The sequence below is a fragment of the Triticum urartu genome, chromosome 5A (assembly GCF_056163025.1).
Source record: "Triticum urartu cultivar PI428250 chromosome 5A, HENAU_Tu73, whole genome shotgun sequence".
Lineage (NCBI taxonomy): Eukaryota > Viridiplantae > Streptophyta > Magnoliopsida > Poales > Poaceae > Triticum > Triticum urartu.
This window is the reverse complement of record NC_141877.1, coordinates 380,549,394-380,569,515: the sequence shown is the minus strand read 5'-3', so window position 1 is coordinate 380,569,515 and position 20,122 is coordinate 380,549,394. Positions and strand designations below refer to the sequence as shown.

Below are 20,122 nucleotides of genomic sequence, written 5' to 3'. Positions count from 1 at the left end.
TTTCTATTCCTTTGCCCCATTTCCAATATAGAGAAGATATTTATGCACATCCTTGTTTTCAGGCCTTTCCAAAGCAGTTCACTGATGATTACCTCTTAACCCACCTCTATGGTCAGGAGGCAAGGAAGGTTTTCATACAACACCCACGGTTCAATATTGAAGTGTTCCTGAAGAGGACGAAGGACGGATGGTCAATCATCCGCAGGCACTGGCCTAAAGTTACAAAGACCTTCAACATGAATGAAGGCTCAATATTCGACTTCTGCTTTAGCAGTTTTCCAGATGAGATGCGTCTGTCTATATACCATCTATGATGCTAATTTTGAAAGGTTCTACATGTTGCATGTGAAACTTGGTGCTGGAGCAGTTGTGTAATGGGGTAGCTGAGTGCTGAAGCTATATCATGTTGTACTCTAATATATTTCAATTATGAAATTCTGTTTCCTTAATATGGAAATGAAAAATATTATGTGCTTAATATGAATGTCAATTAGATTAAATAAATGGATTATTAATAATAGGGCAATTAGCCCTCTAATTTGGTTTTGCTATTGCAAACGGTTGTTGAAAAAAATACCATGGGCGATGACCTCAGACAACGCACATAGTTTCTAGGAATAAACCGTGTTGGATCAATGAACAATCACACACGACTTTCTCTTGAAAACTTTTTGCGTTAGGCCACCTTGCACAAACGTTTACCACATAAAAATTATGTGTGATGGACAACCTTTGCCACATAGTTTCTTCTACGGACCATGTGTGATACATTCAATAACGCAAATGATTTAACGGGAAAATTTGTGGGTGATGTACCTGTGAACGGAAACGTTTTCCTTGGAGCGACTGTGTGGGATGTACATACGAACGAAAACGTTTAGCGGGGACTGACTGTGTGGGATGTACGACCGGAAACAATTTCACCGTATAATTCTATTTTTTTAAGCTCTACTATACGTATTTCCGTATTTGAGCGCTCGCCGGTCGCACACGACCTCATTTTGCCAAGCGTGTGTGCTAGGAGGGCATATCCCCGATGGTTTCTGGGCCGTGTGGGAAGGACCCCCTATCACCCACACTCACTAGGCGATGGTTCCAAATGCCATCGCGGAAAGGGGTTAAAACCATTTGTATAGGACCGACACATACCAGTGAGCATTAGGAAAAGTAAATACGTTGGAGATGTATCAACCGGACAGATACTTCAGGCTTCGAAGTAGTGTTTTTCACGCATCCAAGGAATAAATCCGTGCTTCGGCATTCCAAACAAGATGAGCATGGTAGCTCACTATCTCACTTGACGGATGTAGTAGATGGACGGTTTTGTGGCGCAAATGATAGAAGCGGTATGTGTTTTCAACCATTCCATTCCCAGAATGAGGTCGATATTGCATGACTTCAAAACAATGGGGAAACATGGAATTCCAGCCCTTCAATTTCAACAGGGACGTTGAGGCTAACCATGGTGGTTCAACATTGGCCCGCAGGGGTGTGTACCACTAGCGGATTGTTCATCTCTTCAAACTTAAGGCCATGCATGGATGCAAAATCTTTTGATATGAATGAATGCAATGCTCCTGGATCGAATAAAACAGAGGCTGGTATTGAGTTAACAAGAAGAGTACCCAACATAGTAGCAGGTTGGTCTTGAGCTTCATTCAGATCAATGTGGTTGGCCTGACCGCGACCATAAGGCCTGACATTGTTGTTGCGGGGCTGATTGTTACCATGGCTAGTTGGAGGAAGTGTAAGCTGGTACTTATTCCGAGAGCATTCCCTGGCACGGTGACCTGGTTGACCACACCTAAAGCATAGCCCATCATTGGAACGGGGAGCAGGAGCTCGAGGTGGTGTAGCTTGAAGTCTCAGTTGCCCAGGTGGTGGAGGAGGCAAGCGAGATGCAGCATGTGATTGTCTCGGTGCAGGAGCAGCTGGTGGATACATGCTGTGAGGGATCCATATCTTACGCTTCTATGATGATGGTCCCGAAGATGAACCCACATCACGGTTGCGCCTGAGGGGTCCGAGGTGTTCCTGTAGACTAGTTTCAACCTGAATGGCCTTGTTCACCAAGGTGGTGAAATCAGCAAAGTCATGCACGAGGAGCGCCAGTTTGATCTCAGCTTGAAGCCCATCACGAAACTTTTCCTGTTTACGTGCATTAGTGGCAATGTCATCTTCAGCATAGCGGGACAAGTCAAGGAACCCCCGCTGATAGGCATCCACAGTCTTGTTGCCTTGGGTGAGGTTGCGGAACTCGCGCTTCTTCCTGTCCATAATTCCCTGAGGAATGAAGCGGGCATGGAAAGTAGCTTGGAAGTCTAGCAAAGTGATGACTGTTCCAGCAGGTAGTGAACGCCTGTGGCTGTCCCACCATTGAGCAGCGGGACCCTTCAGATAATATGCCGCAAAGGTGACATAATTGGCAGGGTCTACACTAGCAGACTCTAGCTCGAAAGTGATGTCACGGAGCCAGTCGTTAGCATCAAGTGGCTGAGTTGAGCTACGGTAGATGCTTGGGTTGAGATGTGCAAAGTCGTTCAGTGTCATAGTGGTTGGCTGCTGGTTCAAGCTGGGGCAAGGAAACTGAGCTATTACTCCTTCCATGAACTGGCGGTTCAGCTCAAACTGTTGGATCATACCAGCCATGTACTCAGGCGGTGGTGGGGCGTTGCCACCACGACCACGACCAGTGGGTCTAACCATCCTGCTAACATGTAACAGGGGTAGTTCAGCATGAAGAAATTTGCAAAGACAAGGAATCATTCATGATGAAACATGCATAATGAAAGAAGTTTGATGGATACAACATAGTAGCCAAACATGACATACAGATCCATACGTAAGTTCGGTTACAAGCCATAAATACGGGTTCAGAAAGGAAAGGTAGTGTAGACCAACTAGGCGGCGCACATGCACGCGGTGGAGGGATACAACAACGCGACATAGCGATATGCTACATCAACTTTGGGGAAAACCTCTGAAGTCAGGCATTTTTCTATGAAGGAAAGCATGGCGGTGCTCGAGGGAAGGAGGCTGCATGCCATGGCGGCTCTAGTGTACCAACTGATCTCCAAGCGGAAGAAGAGGTCCACGAGCAGGGGTATCACCCCCAACCTTAGGCCACACAAGACCTGGTGGCATCTTCGTCCTGTGCGGGTAAGTAATGAACAAAGGAAGAATCGCTGTGGTGCCTACTAGGTGCATCTGTTCCAGAGTGTCGTAGTGGCATGCACGCGTGGCGTATAGCTCAACAGTCAAAGCTCGAACAGTGCGATCTAGAACCTCAATGTATCGAACCATATACCGAGGGTCGTAACGATGGCTCACTTAGGGGGTACACACAGCAGTGTAGCGCCTAGTATCATCCCCAGCTGGTGGGTACGGGAAGTATCTAAACCCAGTCTCCTCCAAGCGTGGATGCTCTTTACGGAGGCTGGTGATAGCAACATAGGCAACCTCCTGTACTGCCATCTCGATAGTCACTCCAATACCCTCAAAGGTATGCAACTCGTGGGTGGAGTTGTTCTACCGATCATAGATATCAACCTTAGCATGATACATCTCCTGGTTGAACTCGCGGTAGATCTCATACATAGTGTACTAAGGATACCGGCGATATTCCAGCAGGGTCAAGAGGTCGACCAGAATGGCCGGGAACCCAGGTGTGCCAACCGCCATGGTCTGGCAGACGATCTACGTTGCGGGACGCATCTGAAACAAGGAAGTTCAAGGATGTCAAATGACGGTGTGAGTATTATACACAATAAAATTCAAAGGAATAGTCATAGATAATCCAGCTCTCCGGGTGAATGTGATTACGAGATCCTAATGTTAGAGTTAGCAAATTAATTTAACCCGAGTAGAAGAGAGATCAGAGTCCCAGAGTATAGACAAGGAGTAAAAGATCCTAATACCACCCAATGGCGACGTGGGCCCATAAGCCACACAGCCATGTTAGTAAAATAGTTTTTCAAAGACTAGACTCACTTCGGCCAAGGAGTTGGAAAGGGGGTTCCTACATGCAGTCGGCTCTGAAACCAACTTGTGACGCCCCCGATTCAATCGTACACTAATCATACACGCAAACGTGTATGATCAAGATCAGGGACTCATGGGAAGATATCACAACACAACTCTAAACACAAATGGAAGTTATACAAGCTTCATATTACAAGCCAGGGGCCTCCAGGGCTCGAATACATTGCTCAATACATAAGCGAGTCAGCAGAAGCAACAATACCTGAGTACAGACATGAGTTAAACAAGTTTTATCTTAAGAAGGCTAGCACAAACATCAACGATCGAAGAGGCAAGGCCTCCTGCCTGGGACCTCCTAACTACTCCTGGTCGTCGGCGGGCTCCACGTAGTAGTAGGCACCCTCGGGGTAGTAGTAGTAGTAGTCGTCGGGGTGGCATCTGGCTCCTGGGGTCCACCAACTGGTTGCAACAACCGGAAAGAAGAAAGAAGGGGAAAGGGGTAGCAAAGCAACCATGAGTACCCATCCAAAGTACTCGCAACCATCAGATCTATACTAAGTATGCATTGGTATCAAATGGAAGGGTTGTACCTGTGGACTGAACTGCAAAATGCCAGAATAGGGGGGAAGGCCTAGCCTATCGAAGACTAGCATCTTCAAGCAGCTCCATGCATCTTGCAGCATGTAGAAGAGTAAAGAATAGCAGTTTATAATTAACAAGCATGTTGTAGCATTAAAGCCCGGAGATCCTTCCTCAACTCCCTGCGAGAAAGCAATTCCGGAGCCGCATGTCCATCACATATATCAAGTATCCATTTCTAGTTGTAATAAATCAGGATACAAGTCTGAACATCCGTTACTGTGGGCACGACTATTAATAGATAATCTTCCCTGTAGGGGTGCACCACGTTATCCAACACGCTTGATTACTCTGGCCGGACACACTTTTCTGGGTCAATGCCCGGCCTCGGAAGATCAACACGTCGTAGCCCTACCTAGGCTCAGCAGAGAGGTCCTCGCCGGTCTACATCCTAAGCACTCCGGGGTCTGGGCCCATCGCCTGTTGCACTCCGGGTCGTTGTGCGACGAGCCGGGATGAGCACCACCTCATACTGGATGGCACTGGCCCGATAGGCCCACAATGCTGCACTGGACATCTGACAAAGCTTCGGCTGATACTGCGACGTCGAGGCCCATAACTATTCTCGCATGATGGTTAGTGCGTAAAGGCCAAAGGCCAACTCAGAACAAATACCCAACCCTGTCAGTGCATTATTAAAAGAAGTGACGACTGTCAGAACAAGTCCGGAGCTATCACCCCCTCCTGGGTGATACCGCTAAACAGCCAGCTGCCGCCGTAACTCCTCAAGTGCTCTCTGAGCCCGCCCGACATTCACCAATGTCTCAAGTAAAGTCAAGGTAACTGTGTGTCCAAACATCAAGGGGTAAACCCTGAGGAATCACCCTCGGTGGATTCCACTCAACGTAATCATCAAGGTGAACATATGAGGAACCACCCTCGAGGTTCACACTTGAGGTGTTGCACGACAGAGCTGTATCAGGAATGGTGAAGGAGGAACCACCCTCGTTGACCACGACCAAATAGCTACACTACAGAGTTATCATCAAGAGTGCGTTGTGAGGTATCACCCTCGGCACTCCATAGTAACTATGCAGAGTCATATAACTAAGGGGGGGAAGTGATGTGAGATTTAGGGCTCTGGTCATCGATCACTTTGATCGAGTCATCGATGATGAAGCAGGGGCAAGAAGGACAAGCTGAGGGTCACTGATGGATCACTAACCAACCTATACTAAGCAGTTTAGGGTAAATGGGTAGGTAATAATAGCAGGCACAAAAGTAGGCTATGCATCAGAATAGGAGCAATCAATTACTGTAGCAAAATCTAATGCAAACATCAGAGAATGGAATGGGCGATATCAGGATGATCAAAAGGGGGGCCTGGAAGCTCCGCTGAAAGGGAAGAAAGTTCGTCGTCGATGTAGTCGATCACAGGGGCATCAGCAGCGGTCTCAGGGTTTACCGGAGAGAAGAGGGGGAAGAAACAATAAATATAGAATAAACAAGTGCAATACTATGCATGACAAGACAAAAGCAGCGCTAGGGGTGTTCTAACACAGTACTACGTGATACTGGCGAATGGGGTAACATCCGGGAAAGTTTTCCCGAGGTTAGTCATTTTTGGACAGACAAACCGGAGGGGAAACGTTCGATGTTCGCTATGCTAGTGACGTGTGGCGGACGAACGGACCGCGCGCTCGGATTCATCTCGTCAATATGAGCAACTTTCATGTATAAAACTTTTTCATCCGAGTTATGGATTGTTTTCTAAGATTTTTCAAAGATTTAAACAATATTATGAAATTATTATAATTCAAAATTAAATAACAAATTGCTACGTGTACCCAACTCTGTGTACACAGAAGTGTACACAGAGGATGACATGTGGGCCAAGGGGACCCAGTTGACCAGTCAACATTTGACTGGTCAACAGGGGGTGGGGCCCTCCTGTCATACACTACTTAGACTAAATAATCCAGTTTTCAACTAATCATGTTATTAGGCTAATTAATTAAGTTAATTAATTACCTGATTAATTAAATACATATTATTTTATTATTTTTTAACAAAAGTCAGGGCGCATGGGGCCCGTTGGCAGTGGCACAAGGCCAACCCAGCAAGGCGGGTTAACGGGCGGAGGGGCATGGGCATCGGCCACCCGAATGAGGCACGGGCGCATGGGCGTGCCGGGGAGCCGGCGCCGGGCGCGGGGTCGACAGCCGAAGACGAGGCCAGGGGCAGGCGTGCGGATCCGGCGAGGTCAGGAGATGGCAGGCGCGGGCCGACTTGGTTGGGCGGCGGCTAGGCGCAGGTGCGCGCGGGGCCGTCCGGCGCGGTGGCGCAGGCAACAACACGAGGAGCGGGAGGGGCCAGGGTGAGCAGGCGCAGCAAAGTTAGGCGGCGACAGGTCAGCGGCAGAGGGCCACGGCAGCGGTGGCTCGGTGAGTGCGGCAAGGGCAGCGGGAGGCGCGAGCAGTCTGCGGCGCCGGCCGGAGCTAGCGGAGGCGGGGCGGGCTGCACGGTTAGGACGGGCACGCACAACGCTGATGCGGTCGGGCGCCGGCGAGCACCAGTATGGGTGCGGTGAGCGTGTGTGGGCACGGACGGTGGGTTCAGGGCACGGGCAACGGCGGATGCGGTCTGCACCAGCACGCAGCACGGCGAGCGGGCGCGAGGCTGCGCGTTCAGAGGCCGGACGGGGCAGGCGCAGGCGGAGGTGTGGCACGCGCGCGGCTGTGTGGGGCCGCGGTAGCAGAAGCAAGTCGAGCAGCCGACGGGGCTAGTGCGTGAGCGGTGACGGGGCCAAGGCACGGCGCGGGAGAACTTCAGGCAGCAGCGCACGAATGCAACAGCACCAGCGAGAGACGACATGCAGCGGAGGCCACGCGCGGGGTCGCGGGGTGGCTAGCAGGCGCGCAAGCGGGGCGCTGGTGAGCTACGGGGGAGAGGAGATTCGTCAGGGCGGCTCACCGAGCGGCGCAAGGAGGCCGGCGAGCGGTTTAGTAGCAGTAGAGGGTTGGCGGAGCAACGGCGACGTCGAGGTGGCCATGGATGGAGGCGAGGACGAATCGGCGGCTGTGGTGCTCCCCGATTCAGCTGAGGGCACCAGACAATGAGGCGGAGGCTGGCGGAGACGAGGATGATGCGACGACCTTGGGCAGCAATGGACAACTTCCCGATCTAGGGGCCGAGGAGGAGTGGCTTTGATGGGTTAGGGTTCGGAGAAGAGGGGAGGCGTCAGGGTCGACTAAATAGGGAGGGGGAAGCCGGCCGATGGCTGCCACCGCGGCAAGGCGCTGTGGATGGTTGCCACGGCCCCCTCCCCGTGAACAGGAGGTGGGAGGAGGGGGTATATGGGTCGGCCTTTAGTTAGGTGCGCTAACAAGCCCAATAGCTTAGTGAGGGAGTCCTGGACTAAGGGGTCCTCGGGCGTCCGGCCTATTATCCATGGGCCGGACTGATGGGATGTGAAGACATGAAGGCCGAAGACTGTACTGTGTCCGAATTGGACTCTACTTGGCGTGGAAGGCAAGCTTGGCGACCAAAAATTCCTTCTTATGTAACCGACTCCATGTAAACCCTAGATCCTCTCAGTGTCTATATAAACCCAAGGGGGTAGTTCGGAAAGGATACCACATATACTCATTACCATACCCATATAGGCTAGACTTCTAGGGTTTAGCCATTACGATCTCGTGGTAGATCAACTCTTGTAATACTCATATTCATCAAGATCAATCAAGCAGGAAGTAGGGTATTACCTCCATAGAGAGGGCCCGAACCTGGGTAAACATCGTGTCCCCTGTCTCCTGTTACCATCGATCCTAGACGCACAGTTCGGGACCCCCTACCCAAGATCCGCCGGTTTTGACACCGACATTGGTGCTTTCATTGAGAGTTCCACTGTGCCGTCGATGAAAGGCTCGATGGTTCGCCTTGTCATTAAAGACAATATTACCGCAGGGGTAGTTTTGGCCTTGGGCCAAACCCTCCGGCTGGGCGACTTTACTATGATCGCCCGTTCGGCCGCGGAGCCGACGATGACCTCTCGGGCCATCGAAAATCCCCTTCGCATCAACTCCGATCACTCCAAGCAGATGGATCCGGTTGAGTTTTCGTCCTTAAATGAGCTCCTAGATCGCATCACCGCTTTGGGAATCGTCACAGATTACAATTAGATCGGGCCTAAAACCGACCAGGGAGAAACCGAAACTCCACCGGTCACCCACCAGATCGCGGCAGTCCTGGAGCAGGACGGTGAGTCTTCTTCTATATCGAAGACAGACTATGTTCGGGTCGCCGTTCATGAAGAGCCGGATACTCACCCGCGAAAGTACGCAACCATCCCTCCGAACATAGCATCGGACGGCGGTTCCAAACAATCAGAAGATATTCCGGAACCTGGACTGTCTACTCCAGAAGGTCGTCGGACTCCGCACAACCGGTTAGGTCGTGGTTCGGATTTAATTCCACCCACCCACCCGGACATAGAGGCTCTCATGAGCATAAAACAGCAATCTCAGGAGAAGGTCCACCACTTTTGGGCCAGATTCCTCCTTCTCAAAGACAAGGTAAAGGATTGCCGTGACGAGGACAATATCAGCATTCTGCAAAAACTGTGCAGACGAAGGAATCCTCAACGCCATCAATCGACGCCGCATACTAAAATTTGCCGACTTAGCAACCATCGTACAAAAATACTACGCGATGGAAAGCGCATGGGAAACTCGGGCAGCTCGCTGGGAACCACCAGCCCCAACCCAACTTCCCCTACAGGCGAAAAGGGCATTCCCTCGGGGCACGCCCAGTCCAACAGTCAAAAAACACAAATCCACTATACGGCACGACACCGTTCTGGAAGGGTGGCTCGATGACCCATGCAAAATACATACAACAACAGATACCGTGGCAACCCACGGCCTTAGAGCATGTTGGATACTACGACAGGTAGCCAAGAGCGGCGAGGATATCCTTATCAAGGACGCCCCAGAACAACACCCCCCAGAAGACGACGACCCAAGAGTATTGATAGTCTTCGAGACATTCGCTTCAAATAACAAGAGCAAAAGGGCACTTCGCGAGCTCAACGGAGTCTGCCAAATCGCTGTAATAAACCCATGGAACGACATGGCTATAACATTCAACGCCGGTGACGAACCAAAGTACAGAACAACACGAGCACCAGCCGCGTTAGTCCTTAGCCCCATCGTGGATGGGTTTTGACTCACCAAGGTCCTCATGGAAGGCGGAAGACAGGAGCCGCATAAAATGGAAATAGATAGGAGCCGCATCAAACAAAGTAACACAACCTTCTGGGGAATTATTCCTAGTCGGGAGGCGCGGTGCACGGGCAAAATCACACTTGACGTGGTATTCGGATCATCGGAGAACTATCGGTCCGAAGAAATAACCTTCCAAGTGGCCCCTTTTAGCAGCGGATATCACGCCCTGTCGGGGCGGGATGCTTTTACATGCTTCCAAGCTATACCTCACTACGGATATATGAAGCTCAAAATGCCCGGACCAAATGGTATAATCACTCTAGTCAGTGATCCGGACATAGCACTCCGCGCTGAAAACAAAACCACATCCCTGGCCCTGGAGGCACTATCTGAAGCCCTCGCGGCCGAAGAATTAACCACACTACGCTCCACAGTGGACATGGACGATGTGATCCTCGACAAACGCCCCAAATCCACCTCGTTCAAACCGGCACAAGAAATAGTCAAATTCTGGGTCCACCCAACGGACCCCAAGAAGACAGCATCCATCGGAGCTCAACTGAACCCAACAGTTGACGCTGCACTATGAGAATTCCTGCGCGAAAACTGGGATGTATTTGCCTGGCACCCTTCGGGCATGCCAGGGATCCCACGCAAGCTGGCCGAACATAGCCTCAATATATTAAAGGGGTTTAAACCAGTTAAGCAAACACTGCGGTGCTTTTCCGAACCCAAGCGACAAGCCATGGGGGAGGAGCTGGCCAAACTCATCGAGGTCGGATTCATTAGAGAAATCAAACATCTGGATTGGCTGGCAAACCTAGTGATGGTACCAAAGAAGGACAAATCCTGGCGCATGTGCATCGATTTCAAACACCTCAACAAAGCCTGCCCTAAGGATCCCTTCCCCCTCCCCCACATTGATCAAATCATTGACGCCATCGCAGGACACGACTCACCGTGTTTCCTTGATGCATACTCCGGATACCATCAAATCAAAATGAAGGAATCCGATCAAGCTGCAACGACGTTTATTACCCCATACGGGCCATTCTGCTTCAATACCATGCCCTTTGGGCTCAAGAACACCGGCGCCACATATCAACGCATGATTCAAACATGCCTGGAGAAACAGATTGGCAAAACAGTAGAAGCTTATGTTGATGACGTCGTCATCAAAACCAGGCACATGGAAACACTAATAGACGACTTACGTCTTACATTCGACAACCTCAGGGCGTATGACATTAAGCTCAACCCGAAAAAGTGTGTCTTCGGCGTCCCCGCTGGAAAACTGCTGGGCTTTATCGTTTCCAATAGAGGAATCGAAGCAAACCCAGCCAAAATCCAAGCTTTGTCACAATTGGCTAAGCCAACAGACCTTAAGCAAGTTCAAAAACTTGCAGGTTGCGTGGCAGCTCTAAGCCGCTTTATCTCCAAATTAGGAGAAAAGGCACTGCCTCTCTATCGCCTTCTACGGCCAACCGACCACTTCGAGTGGACGGACGCGACAACAAGCGGACTGGAAGAAATAAAAACCCTTCTTGTGAGCAATCCAATCCTGGCCGCACCAAACTCTGGCGAACCGATGTTATTATACATATCGGCAACACATCACGTGGTGAGCACCGTACTCGTTGTCGAACGAGAACAGGACGGACATAAATTCCCGCTTCAGAAGCCAGTATACTACGTATCTATTGTCCTTACACCATGCAAATCTCGGTACCCTCATTATCAAAAAATAGCATACGCGGTCTTAATGGCATCCCGAAAGCTCCGTCACTACTTCCAGGAGTGTTCGATCATGGTGGCCTCCGAAGTACCACTCAATGACATTATAAACAACCGCGATGCTACGGGCCGAATTGCCAAACGGGCCATCGAGCTCCTGCCATTTGACATTACATATAAACCACGTCGAGCTATCAAATCCCAAGTACTGGCCGACTTCATCGTCGAATGGATAGAGGCCGAACTCCCTAAAGAGTATGACACATACTCCAATTGGGTCATGTACTTTGACGGCTCCAAAATGCTGGCAGGGTTAGGAGCGGGTGTTGTTTTAACGTCCCCTACTGGAGACGTCATCCAGTACATTCTTCAAATACTATACACAGACTCCAATAACGCAGCCGAATACGAGGCCTTATTGCATGGTCTCCGGATGGCTGTCTCCATGTGCATACAACGCCTAGAAGTGCACGGGGACTCAAACCTTGCAATATCTCAAGTAAATGGAGATTTCGACGCTAAAGATCCGAAGATGGTAGTGTATCGTAACGCAGTCATAAAAATGTCGGCCCGGTTTGAGGGGCTCGAGTTCCATCATGTGGCTCGAGAAAGTAATCAAGCGGCGGATGTTCTTGCTCGTATTGGCGCTAAGCACGACCCCATCCCACCTAATATCTTCCTGGAAAGCCTCTTTAAGTCAGCCGTAGTGTGGCAGGGGAAAAAAGGCAACACTAGTCCGGACCCAAACATAACCCAGATCCCGGAAACATCGACATAACACCGTCGGTGCATCTCATCATGGCAGTCATTGCCCCATGGACCGAACCCTTCCTGGCCTACCTTAATAGGAAGGAACTTCCTGAGGACCAGAATGAGGCCCGCTGCATTGTCCGGCGCTCGAAGGCCTACAAGGTTCATGATGGAGAGCTCTACAAGAAAAGCGCCATCGGAGTCCTTCAACGATGTATATCCGAGGAAGAGGGGCGGCAACTCTTGGCTGAAATTCATGCCGGACTCGGCGGTCACCATGTCGCAGCTCGGGCCCTTGTTAGCAAGGCCTTCCGTACAGGGTTTTATTGGCCGACGGCTCGAGCGGATGCATAGGACCTTGTCCAACATTGCGTCGGATGCCAACTCTTTGCCAATCAAAGCCATATGCCCCCCACTGCCCTACAAACAATCCCCATCACTTGGCCTTTCACGGTCTGGGGACTCGACATGGTTGGACCCCTTAAAGGGGGAAGCCATAAGAAAAAATATCTGCTAGTTATGGTGGACAAATTCACTAAGTGGATAGAGGCTAAACCGGTCAAAACGGCTGAGTCCGGCCCGGTGATAGACTTCATATCTGATGTTGTGCACCGTTATGGTGTCCCACATAGCATCATCACTGACAACGGCTCCAATTTCATGGCCGACGAGGTAAAAACCTGGTGTACTAATCTAGGTATTAAACTCAATTACGCCTCCGTCTACCACCCATGAACCAACGGTCAAGTCGAACGCGCCAATGGTCTTATTATGAGCGGCATCAAGCCCAGACTTGTGCAGTCTTTGAAAGAATCAGACAAGCACTGGGTTGAGGAGCTCGACTCCGTACTCTGGGGGCTGCAGACCACGCCCAACCGTACTACCGGGTACACACCTTTCTTCATGGTGTATGGTGCAGAGGTCGTATTGCCCTGCGATATTATTCACGACTCACCTAGAGTGCGTATGTACGAAGAGAGAGAAGCCGAGCTCGATTGGCAGGACAGCCTAGATGCCCTGGAACAGGAACGCGATGTCGCAAAAGCCCGTTCAGCAGTTTACCAACAGCAGGCTCGAAGATATCAAAGCAGAGGAGTATGGGCCAAGACTTACAACGTCGGCGAACCCGTTCTACGCCTCCCGGAGAAGAAAAAGGACAAACTCAAGCCCAAATGGGAGGGTCCCTTCATAATTGATGAAGTTCTCACCGGAGGAGTGTACCGTCTTTGCGATGCACCAGACAATTGCCTCGAGCCGAACCCCTGGAACGCAGCCAGTCTCCGGAGATTCTACGCCTAGCACTAAACCCATTGTTCGTCTCCTCCTCCCCTGTAGTTTCCATTATTTTTTCTCTCTTTTCCGATTACTTTCTTTTTTCTCGCTTTAAAGCTTTAAGTGCGGCTAGACTGGACACCATTGGCACATACATCTTTAAACATGTATGCCACTTGTACCTGGGGGCTTCTTGGACAGAAGTTCTTGTCATTCCTTGAGCATCAAGCTCCTCACATATGAGTTTTTCCATATGTACCTTTTCTTTGCCATTATATGCATCGATATGACTTAAATTTTGGCCAAGATGGGTTGCCTGGCTCCTGTGCTTATGCCCTACGTTCCCGTTAGTTTGGCTAGGGCATAAAGGGATCACCTCTGCGATTGTTACCGTCGGGTCATCCGGATGTGTACCTCAGACTGGGTGAAGCCGAAAGCTAGCGTTCTTAAGGGAATATTCGGTCGGTGAATTAAAGATGTTATTCAAACTCACTCCATTGTGCACCCCCAGAAGTTATACAAACCGTGGTGCTCACATCATAATTCGGACATGCGCATTAAATGCATGCACACCCAGGGAAAGGAACTTAAAGGAACTATTCTCTCTCGAAGATGTTTCTTACGATATCAATGTAATATAACATAGCTAGCCGGATACAACTTGTCTGTTCAAGCAAATATGACCCCTACGCCTAGTTTTCCAGGCATACCCTGGCCTATTCGGCTGCGACGGTATTCGGAAACACTCCGCACCTTCGGGACTGGAGGTTGAGGCGAAAAGGTCTGCCATGACAAATGATATACAATTCGGCTAGATGAGGAAAGTATACAGTCACTTGGACTCGAAAACCTCCTCCTCTACACCTTCCAACGGGCAGTCTAACTTACAATCCTGTTGGGAATATTTGGCTTCCACCTCTACTTGGTCATATACTAAACTAACGGGAATTTCTTCCCCACCCGACCCTAGCGGTCCGACACGAGCCATGTGATTGGGATCCAGCTTGGTATACTGCGTCTTCGCCATGGCCCGGGCCTCTCGCGCACCCTCTCGGCATGCCGATATCTTCCACAACCGGATACGCCGCCGCGCTCCCTTGAACAGTCTACCAGCTTCTGCATGCTTCCTGGGGGGGGGGGGGGTCGGACGGCCATAAAGCCTTGGCTACACTCTGCATCGCCTGCCGAGCTTGCTCATGCAACTACGACAGCCCTTGCAGAAGATCACTCGATGATCCGGACACCTCCTCTTCGGGGCGGTTCGTCAAAACACCTGAAATTTCAGCTATATCAGCTACCGTTACCTCCAACACTGTTATAAAACAGAAAGTGGCCACATACTGAATATGCCGCCTCGCAGCTTCTTGTTCTCCTTCACAGAGTCAGCTAGCTGAGCTCGCACATCTTTCAGTTCTTCGCCCAGTTTGGAGTTCGAGTCCTGGAGTTTCTTTTTCTCCTGAATGACTTTTGTCAATACATGCTCGCCCGCTGCTAGTAGCTTTTTGGCTCCGCGTTCTTCGCTTCGAGCGGCGTCCAGCTGCTCTTGTACTTGGTCTAACGGTCGAACACAAAGATTAGCACCCAGATTCGCACTATCGGTGTATCATTATGAATTTTCGGTAGAAGGAAACATTACCGGGAGATGCCTTGTATTTCTCCAGTTCGGCATTGACAGCAAGCAGCCGGCGCTGACACTTTTCCAGCTCCTGAGCTAGCTGGGTGTTCTTCTCCGTAAGCACCTGGTCATACATTGATCCTTAAATCAGTTGTTTCAACCCCTTTAAGTCTCGGGGGCTACTGGCATATGGTTATCATAGTCAGACAAAATAAGTTTACCTGCACATCTTTCAAATGTTGCTTTGTGGCCCTGTTAATCCCATCTCGAGCAGCTCGGATGTATGCATCGGCCGGGTTGAAGGCATTAAACGACTCTTCTGAAAAGACAGGGTCTTGTAAAATGGCCCGGCGGCGCCGATGATTCATCGCACTCTCCACTTCCGAGTTGGTGACGGATACATCATCCGAGTCCTCGGCCGGAGGACAGTCCAGCTTCGCCTCCGCATCAACCCCCGTCTTCATGGCAGGATCTGAATCCTGGCTGCGAGAAGTACGGACGCCTGAACCTCCGGATACGGTCTGACGCGTCTTTCTCCTGACACATGGATAACAGGAAGGTCACGGTTGGACGTGACCGCTCAGGTGCAGGTTGGCGAATTCATACCTCTTCGACGAGGGCACGGCCGTATCTTCGTTTGCTTTCCTCTTGGAAGGCTCGCCCGGAGTGGGGGGCGCTCTCTTCGGAGGTACCCTTGGAGTAGTACGGCGCGTCAAACCCTTCCCCTTTTGAGCACAAGACAGTGCGGTGGGTAAGAAGGAAGGAGAGATATCTTTTGAATAAGGTGTGTTCGGATCACTTACGTGTGAAGCTGGAAGAAGACCGGGGTAGTCGGCGATGATGGCCACTTCTATGCCATCGTAGCTCGCCTGGTAAAACACCCCTCCGCAAGCACCACAAATATATCCGGATCCTCTTCGAACCCGGGATCTAGCTCCCGGTTATGGTCCTCCGGCTGTGGGGCGGGACTATAAAATCCCTCGGTGACCTTTCTCTAGTGTTGTCATAAGCAAACAAGCTAGAAGTTTATCAAAGGCAATTCGGAGATGGAAGAAGTAAAAACGGAGGGGTCAGGCCATACCCAGCTGGGAGGGTTATACATAGAGTACCCGTCTCTAAATTTGATGCAGAGAAATTCCTTTTCCTCCCCTTTGAACAGTTCGGCTAATATCTTAGCCAAAGCGGCAGGGGTATCCGGACCTTTCCGGCTGCAACGAGAGGCGTCGTCCTCGCCATTGTAGTGCCACATGGGAATCCCTCTGTATTGGAGCGGCTGAACCCCTCGCGCTATGGAAATCACCATAACCTCGATTACTGTGAGTCCGGACTGAGTGAGCTCTCTTATCCTGCTCATCAGCTGACGAACCTCCGCGCCATCTTCCTCTTCAAGACTCCGGGGACGCCAACTGTGGCGTTTCTTCAGCGTGACGCGAGCAAATTCAGGAAGACCCTTTCGAATCGGGTCAGGAAGCACAACGTCCTCTATATAAAACCATTCGGAGGGCCATTTATCAGGTGCCTTCCTTGGTGTGTCGGATGTATATCCAGTATCGGCGGTGCGCCATACTTCGGCTCTGCCCACTTCAAATATTGACCCTTCGTGATTGCGCGGGACGAGACAAAACAGCTTCCTCCACAACTCGAAGTGAGCCTCGATGCCCAGGAAAAGTTCGCATAAAGCGACGTAACCTGCAATGTGCAGAATATAGGCCGGAGTGAAGTTGTGCAGCTGTCGGCTGGAGGCCGTAATATTCCAAAAGCCCTCGGAGGAACGGATGGATTGGAAATCCAACGCCTCTTAGCAGGTAGGGGACAAAACACACTCGCTCCCCTCGGACGGATTGGGGAAGTCCTCTGCATGAGTCCCCTCATTGAAGGAAGCTAGCCCCGTTCGAACAGGGACTAGATCCACATGGGGAAGGAATCCCTGCGTTTGCAACTTCGTCAATCGGCTATGAGACACGGAACACCTCTCCCACTCGCCTTTCTCTGGGTCAGGACGAGCGGAGGAGCTGGGAACACTAGCCATGCTAGAATAGTTTCTCCTGAGCAGTCTCTGGGGATTTCTTCTGCGTAGCGCTGAATGGATCTAGGATCCAATCTCTTTAAATAGGCACTCTTCCTCACATGGATGGGGTGTTATTCGCAAAAATACCCTGACTTTCCACATTCACTCGACACGTGGAGGACAAAGATTATTCAATGCGCAGAAGCCAAGGAGGCGATATTGGATCAATGGCCGAATACATTACTTGGAGATCATCGAAGGGAGAACCCGCCTTGTAATGCCGAGCATAATATGTGTGCCGAGCACCTCGCTATTGAAGACTGTTTTGGGGGCTACTGAGGGAGTCCTGGACTAAGGGGTCCTCGGGCATCCGGCCTGTTATCCATGGGCCGGACTGATGGGCTGTGAAGACATGAAGACCGAAGACTGTACCGTGTCCGGATTGGACTCTACTTGGCGTGGAAGGCAAGCTTGGTGACCAAAGATTCCTTCTTATGTAACCGACTCCATGTAAACCCTAGATCCTCTTGGTGTCTATATAAACCGAAGGGGGTAGTCCGGAAAGGATACCACATATACTCATTACCATACCCATATAGGCTAGACTTCTAGGGTTTAGCCATTATGATCTCGTGGTAGATCAACTCTTATAATACTCATATTCATCAAGATCAATCAAGCAGGAAGTAGGGTATTACCTCCATAGAGAGGGCCCGGACCTGGGTAAACATCGTGTCCCATGTCTCCTGTTACCATCGATCCTAGACGCATAGTTCGGGACCCCCTACCCGAGATCCGCCGGTTTTGACACCGACACTTAGGTCCTCCTCCTTTTCTTTTCTGCCATAATTTTTCTTTTATAGTTTCTATTCTAATTCATTTTCAAATAGCAAATGACCTTTAAGAAAAATGAGACTTGGCCTCAAATTAGAGATGCAATTATATACAGTGCCACAAAAAGTTTGGACTTTATTTAAAGTAGTTTGCTATTTTAGAAATTATAAAAGGCATTTATACAATTTTTTAAGACATTGTTTTATTTATTTTTGAGCACCTAAACATTTTATAAGAATTTGGTTTCTTCACTAATAATATTTACGAATTATTTTCCATAGTTTGCACATTTTAGTTTTGACATTTGAAAACTTTTATTTTTGACTTTATTTTAAAATTGAATTTGGACCAGATTCAAACCAATGTGAGTTTAACAACAGTAATCGTGGTGACATGGCATCATTAGCATATGATTAATGTACCTTAATTATCCGGGTGTTACATGATATCGATAGTACATTTAGGTAATTGTGAGAGCCAGGCAATCCAAAGAATGAATGTCAGATCCATAGATCCTCAGATGCAACAACCTCAAGAATGATCATTGGATCATTGTAGTGGCCTTTGTACTGACCTTTCCATCCCGCAAGAGAACTCTTCTAGGTCCAGTGCGTGCAGTCAACTGATCTTAGCATCCAAGGCCATCCTCTTTCTTCACTCGCTGCCAACAGCCTCTCGGTGTCTTCAGGCAATCCAAAGAATGAATGTCAGATCCATAGATCCTCAGATGCAACAACCTCAAGAATGATCATTGGATCATTGTAGTGGCCTTTGTACTGACCTTTCCATCCCGCAAGAGAACTCTTCTAGGTCCAGTGCGTGCAGTCAACTGATCTTAGCATCCAAGGCCATCCTCTTTCTTCACTCGCTGCCAACAGCCTCTCGGTGTCTTCCTTGCTGGGTTCCCTCAAGTACTCTGCCTCAAAGACATCAAGTACTTTTGTTAACCTTCGAACGTCCTCCAAGATTGTACCTTCTCCAATGCGGACATAGTTGTTAATGCATCAGCCGAACACCCATATGCTAGAACTCGAACAACCGTAATACACTTCATCAAAGGGCTCACACTTCATTTTTCTGCATGCATTCCTTCTAAGCTTGAACAAATCATCATACTTCTCCATGACTTTTGCAATGGTGAGAAAGAGACTTGTGTGCATACAAAAGCGGCGGCAAAAATACTTCTCTGGATAGGTCAGATTATGGTCAAAATAATATCTCATAATCTTGGCATGGCCCTCCGCCCTATCACGGTTGAGTTGTATGCGGCCAAAGTGCAATCCTCTCCTCAGCCGCCTAATATCATTGTTGAAAATCATGCCAACGACAATTTTGAAGTCATCGTCATTATTCCTCCTCAGATGACGATGAGTCCTTGAAGATAGTCCTCAAAGATCATCTCTCTCGTCCTCTTCATCTTCAGTTGAAACAATTCAGTTCAATTCAATTGGACCAAACACGAGACAAAACATAAAAAAAAAATACTCACCTAGGCAAAACGTCGTACACTTGCAAGGCGGTGGAGGTCTACCAGCTAGCCGGCGGAGTTGAGCCCAAACTAGCGGGCGGCGGGGCGTGTGGATGGCCGGTTAAGGTGCGCAAGCACGGTGAGATGCTGGGTAGCCAACGAGGAAGAAGATCTGAGGCGGTTTCCGACGAATCGGTCGATGCGGCGGCGACGGTGTTTCAGCTCATCCCTGATGACGACGACGATGGCGGTGAATGGCTCGGACTTTGGTAGAAAGGCGGTTAGGGCCAAGGGATGCGACGAGGTAGCGGCGGAGGCAGTGGACAGTCGATGACAGGTGTGTCGGCGCCGATGTAGTGGGGGTGGCCGCTGGAAAAGTGGGCGCAATGTTTACTCGACCACCTCGAGGTCAAGTGATTTTAGGCGCCCGCGAGGCAAAGGAGTAAAACTTTTACTCCACTATTCGGTTTAATTTCGACTAGGTGCCGATTAGAGGAGTGAACTAAAAAGCCCTTAGCAGCCCCAATTTAGACTTGAGTTGGGATGGTCTCGTTAAAAAAGTTTGGACCAGACGGGTGACATACTGACATGCCATTTAAAATTGTAATCTTTCCTACTTATAAAGATTAGAGTTGGTGGTGAGTTCACATGTAGGT

The 20,122-nt window shown here is 49.7% G+C and overlaps 1 protein-coding gene across 1 annotated transcript; it reads right to left on the bottom strand.

Moving 5' to 3' along the window:
• Positions 1–1,971: 1,971 nt before the first annotated feature.
• Positions 1,972–2,640, bottom strand: LOC147971475 (uncharacterized). The gene has a single exon (XM_087523984.1). It carries the CDS (start codon positions 2,638–2,640, stop codon positions 1,972–1,974), a length of 669 nt encoding a protein of 222 aa, XP_087380110.1.
• Between the last annotated feature and the right edge of the window lie 17,482 nt (positions 2,641–20,122).

Coding starts and splice junctions, on each gene's coding strand:
- LOC147971475 (XM_087523984.1), bottom strand. CDS start 2,640: ATGATCCAACAGTTTGAGCTGAACCGCCAGTTCATGGAAGGAGTAATA.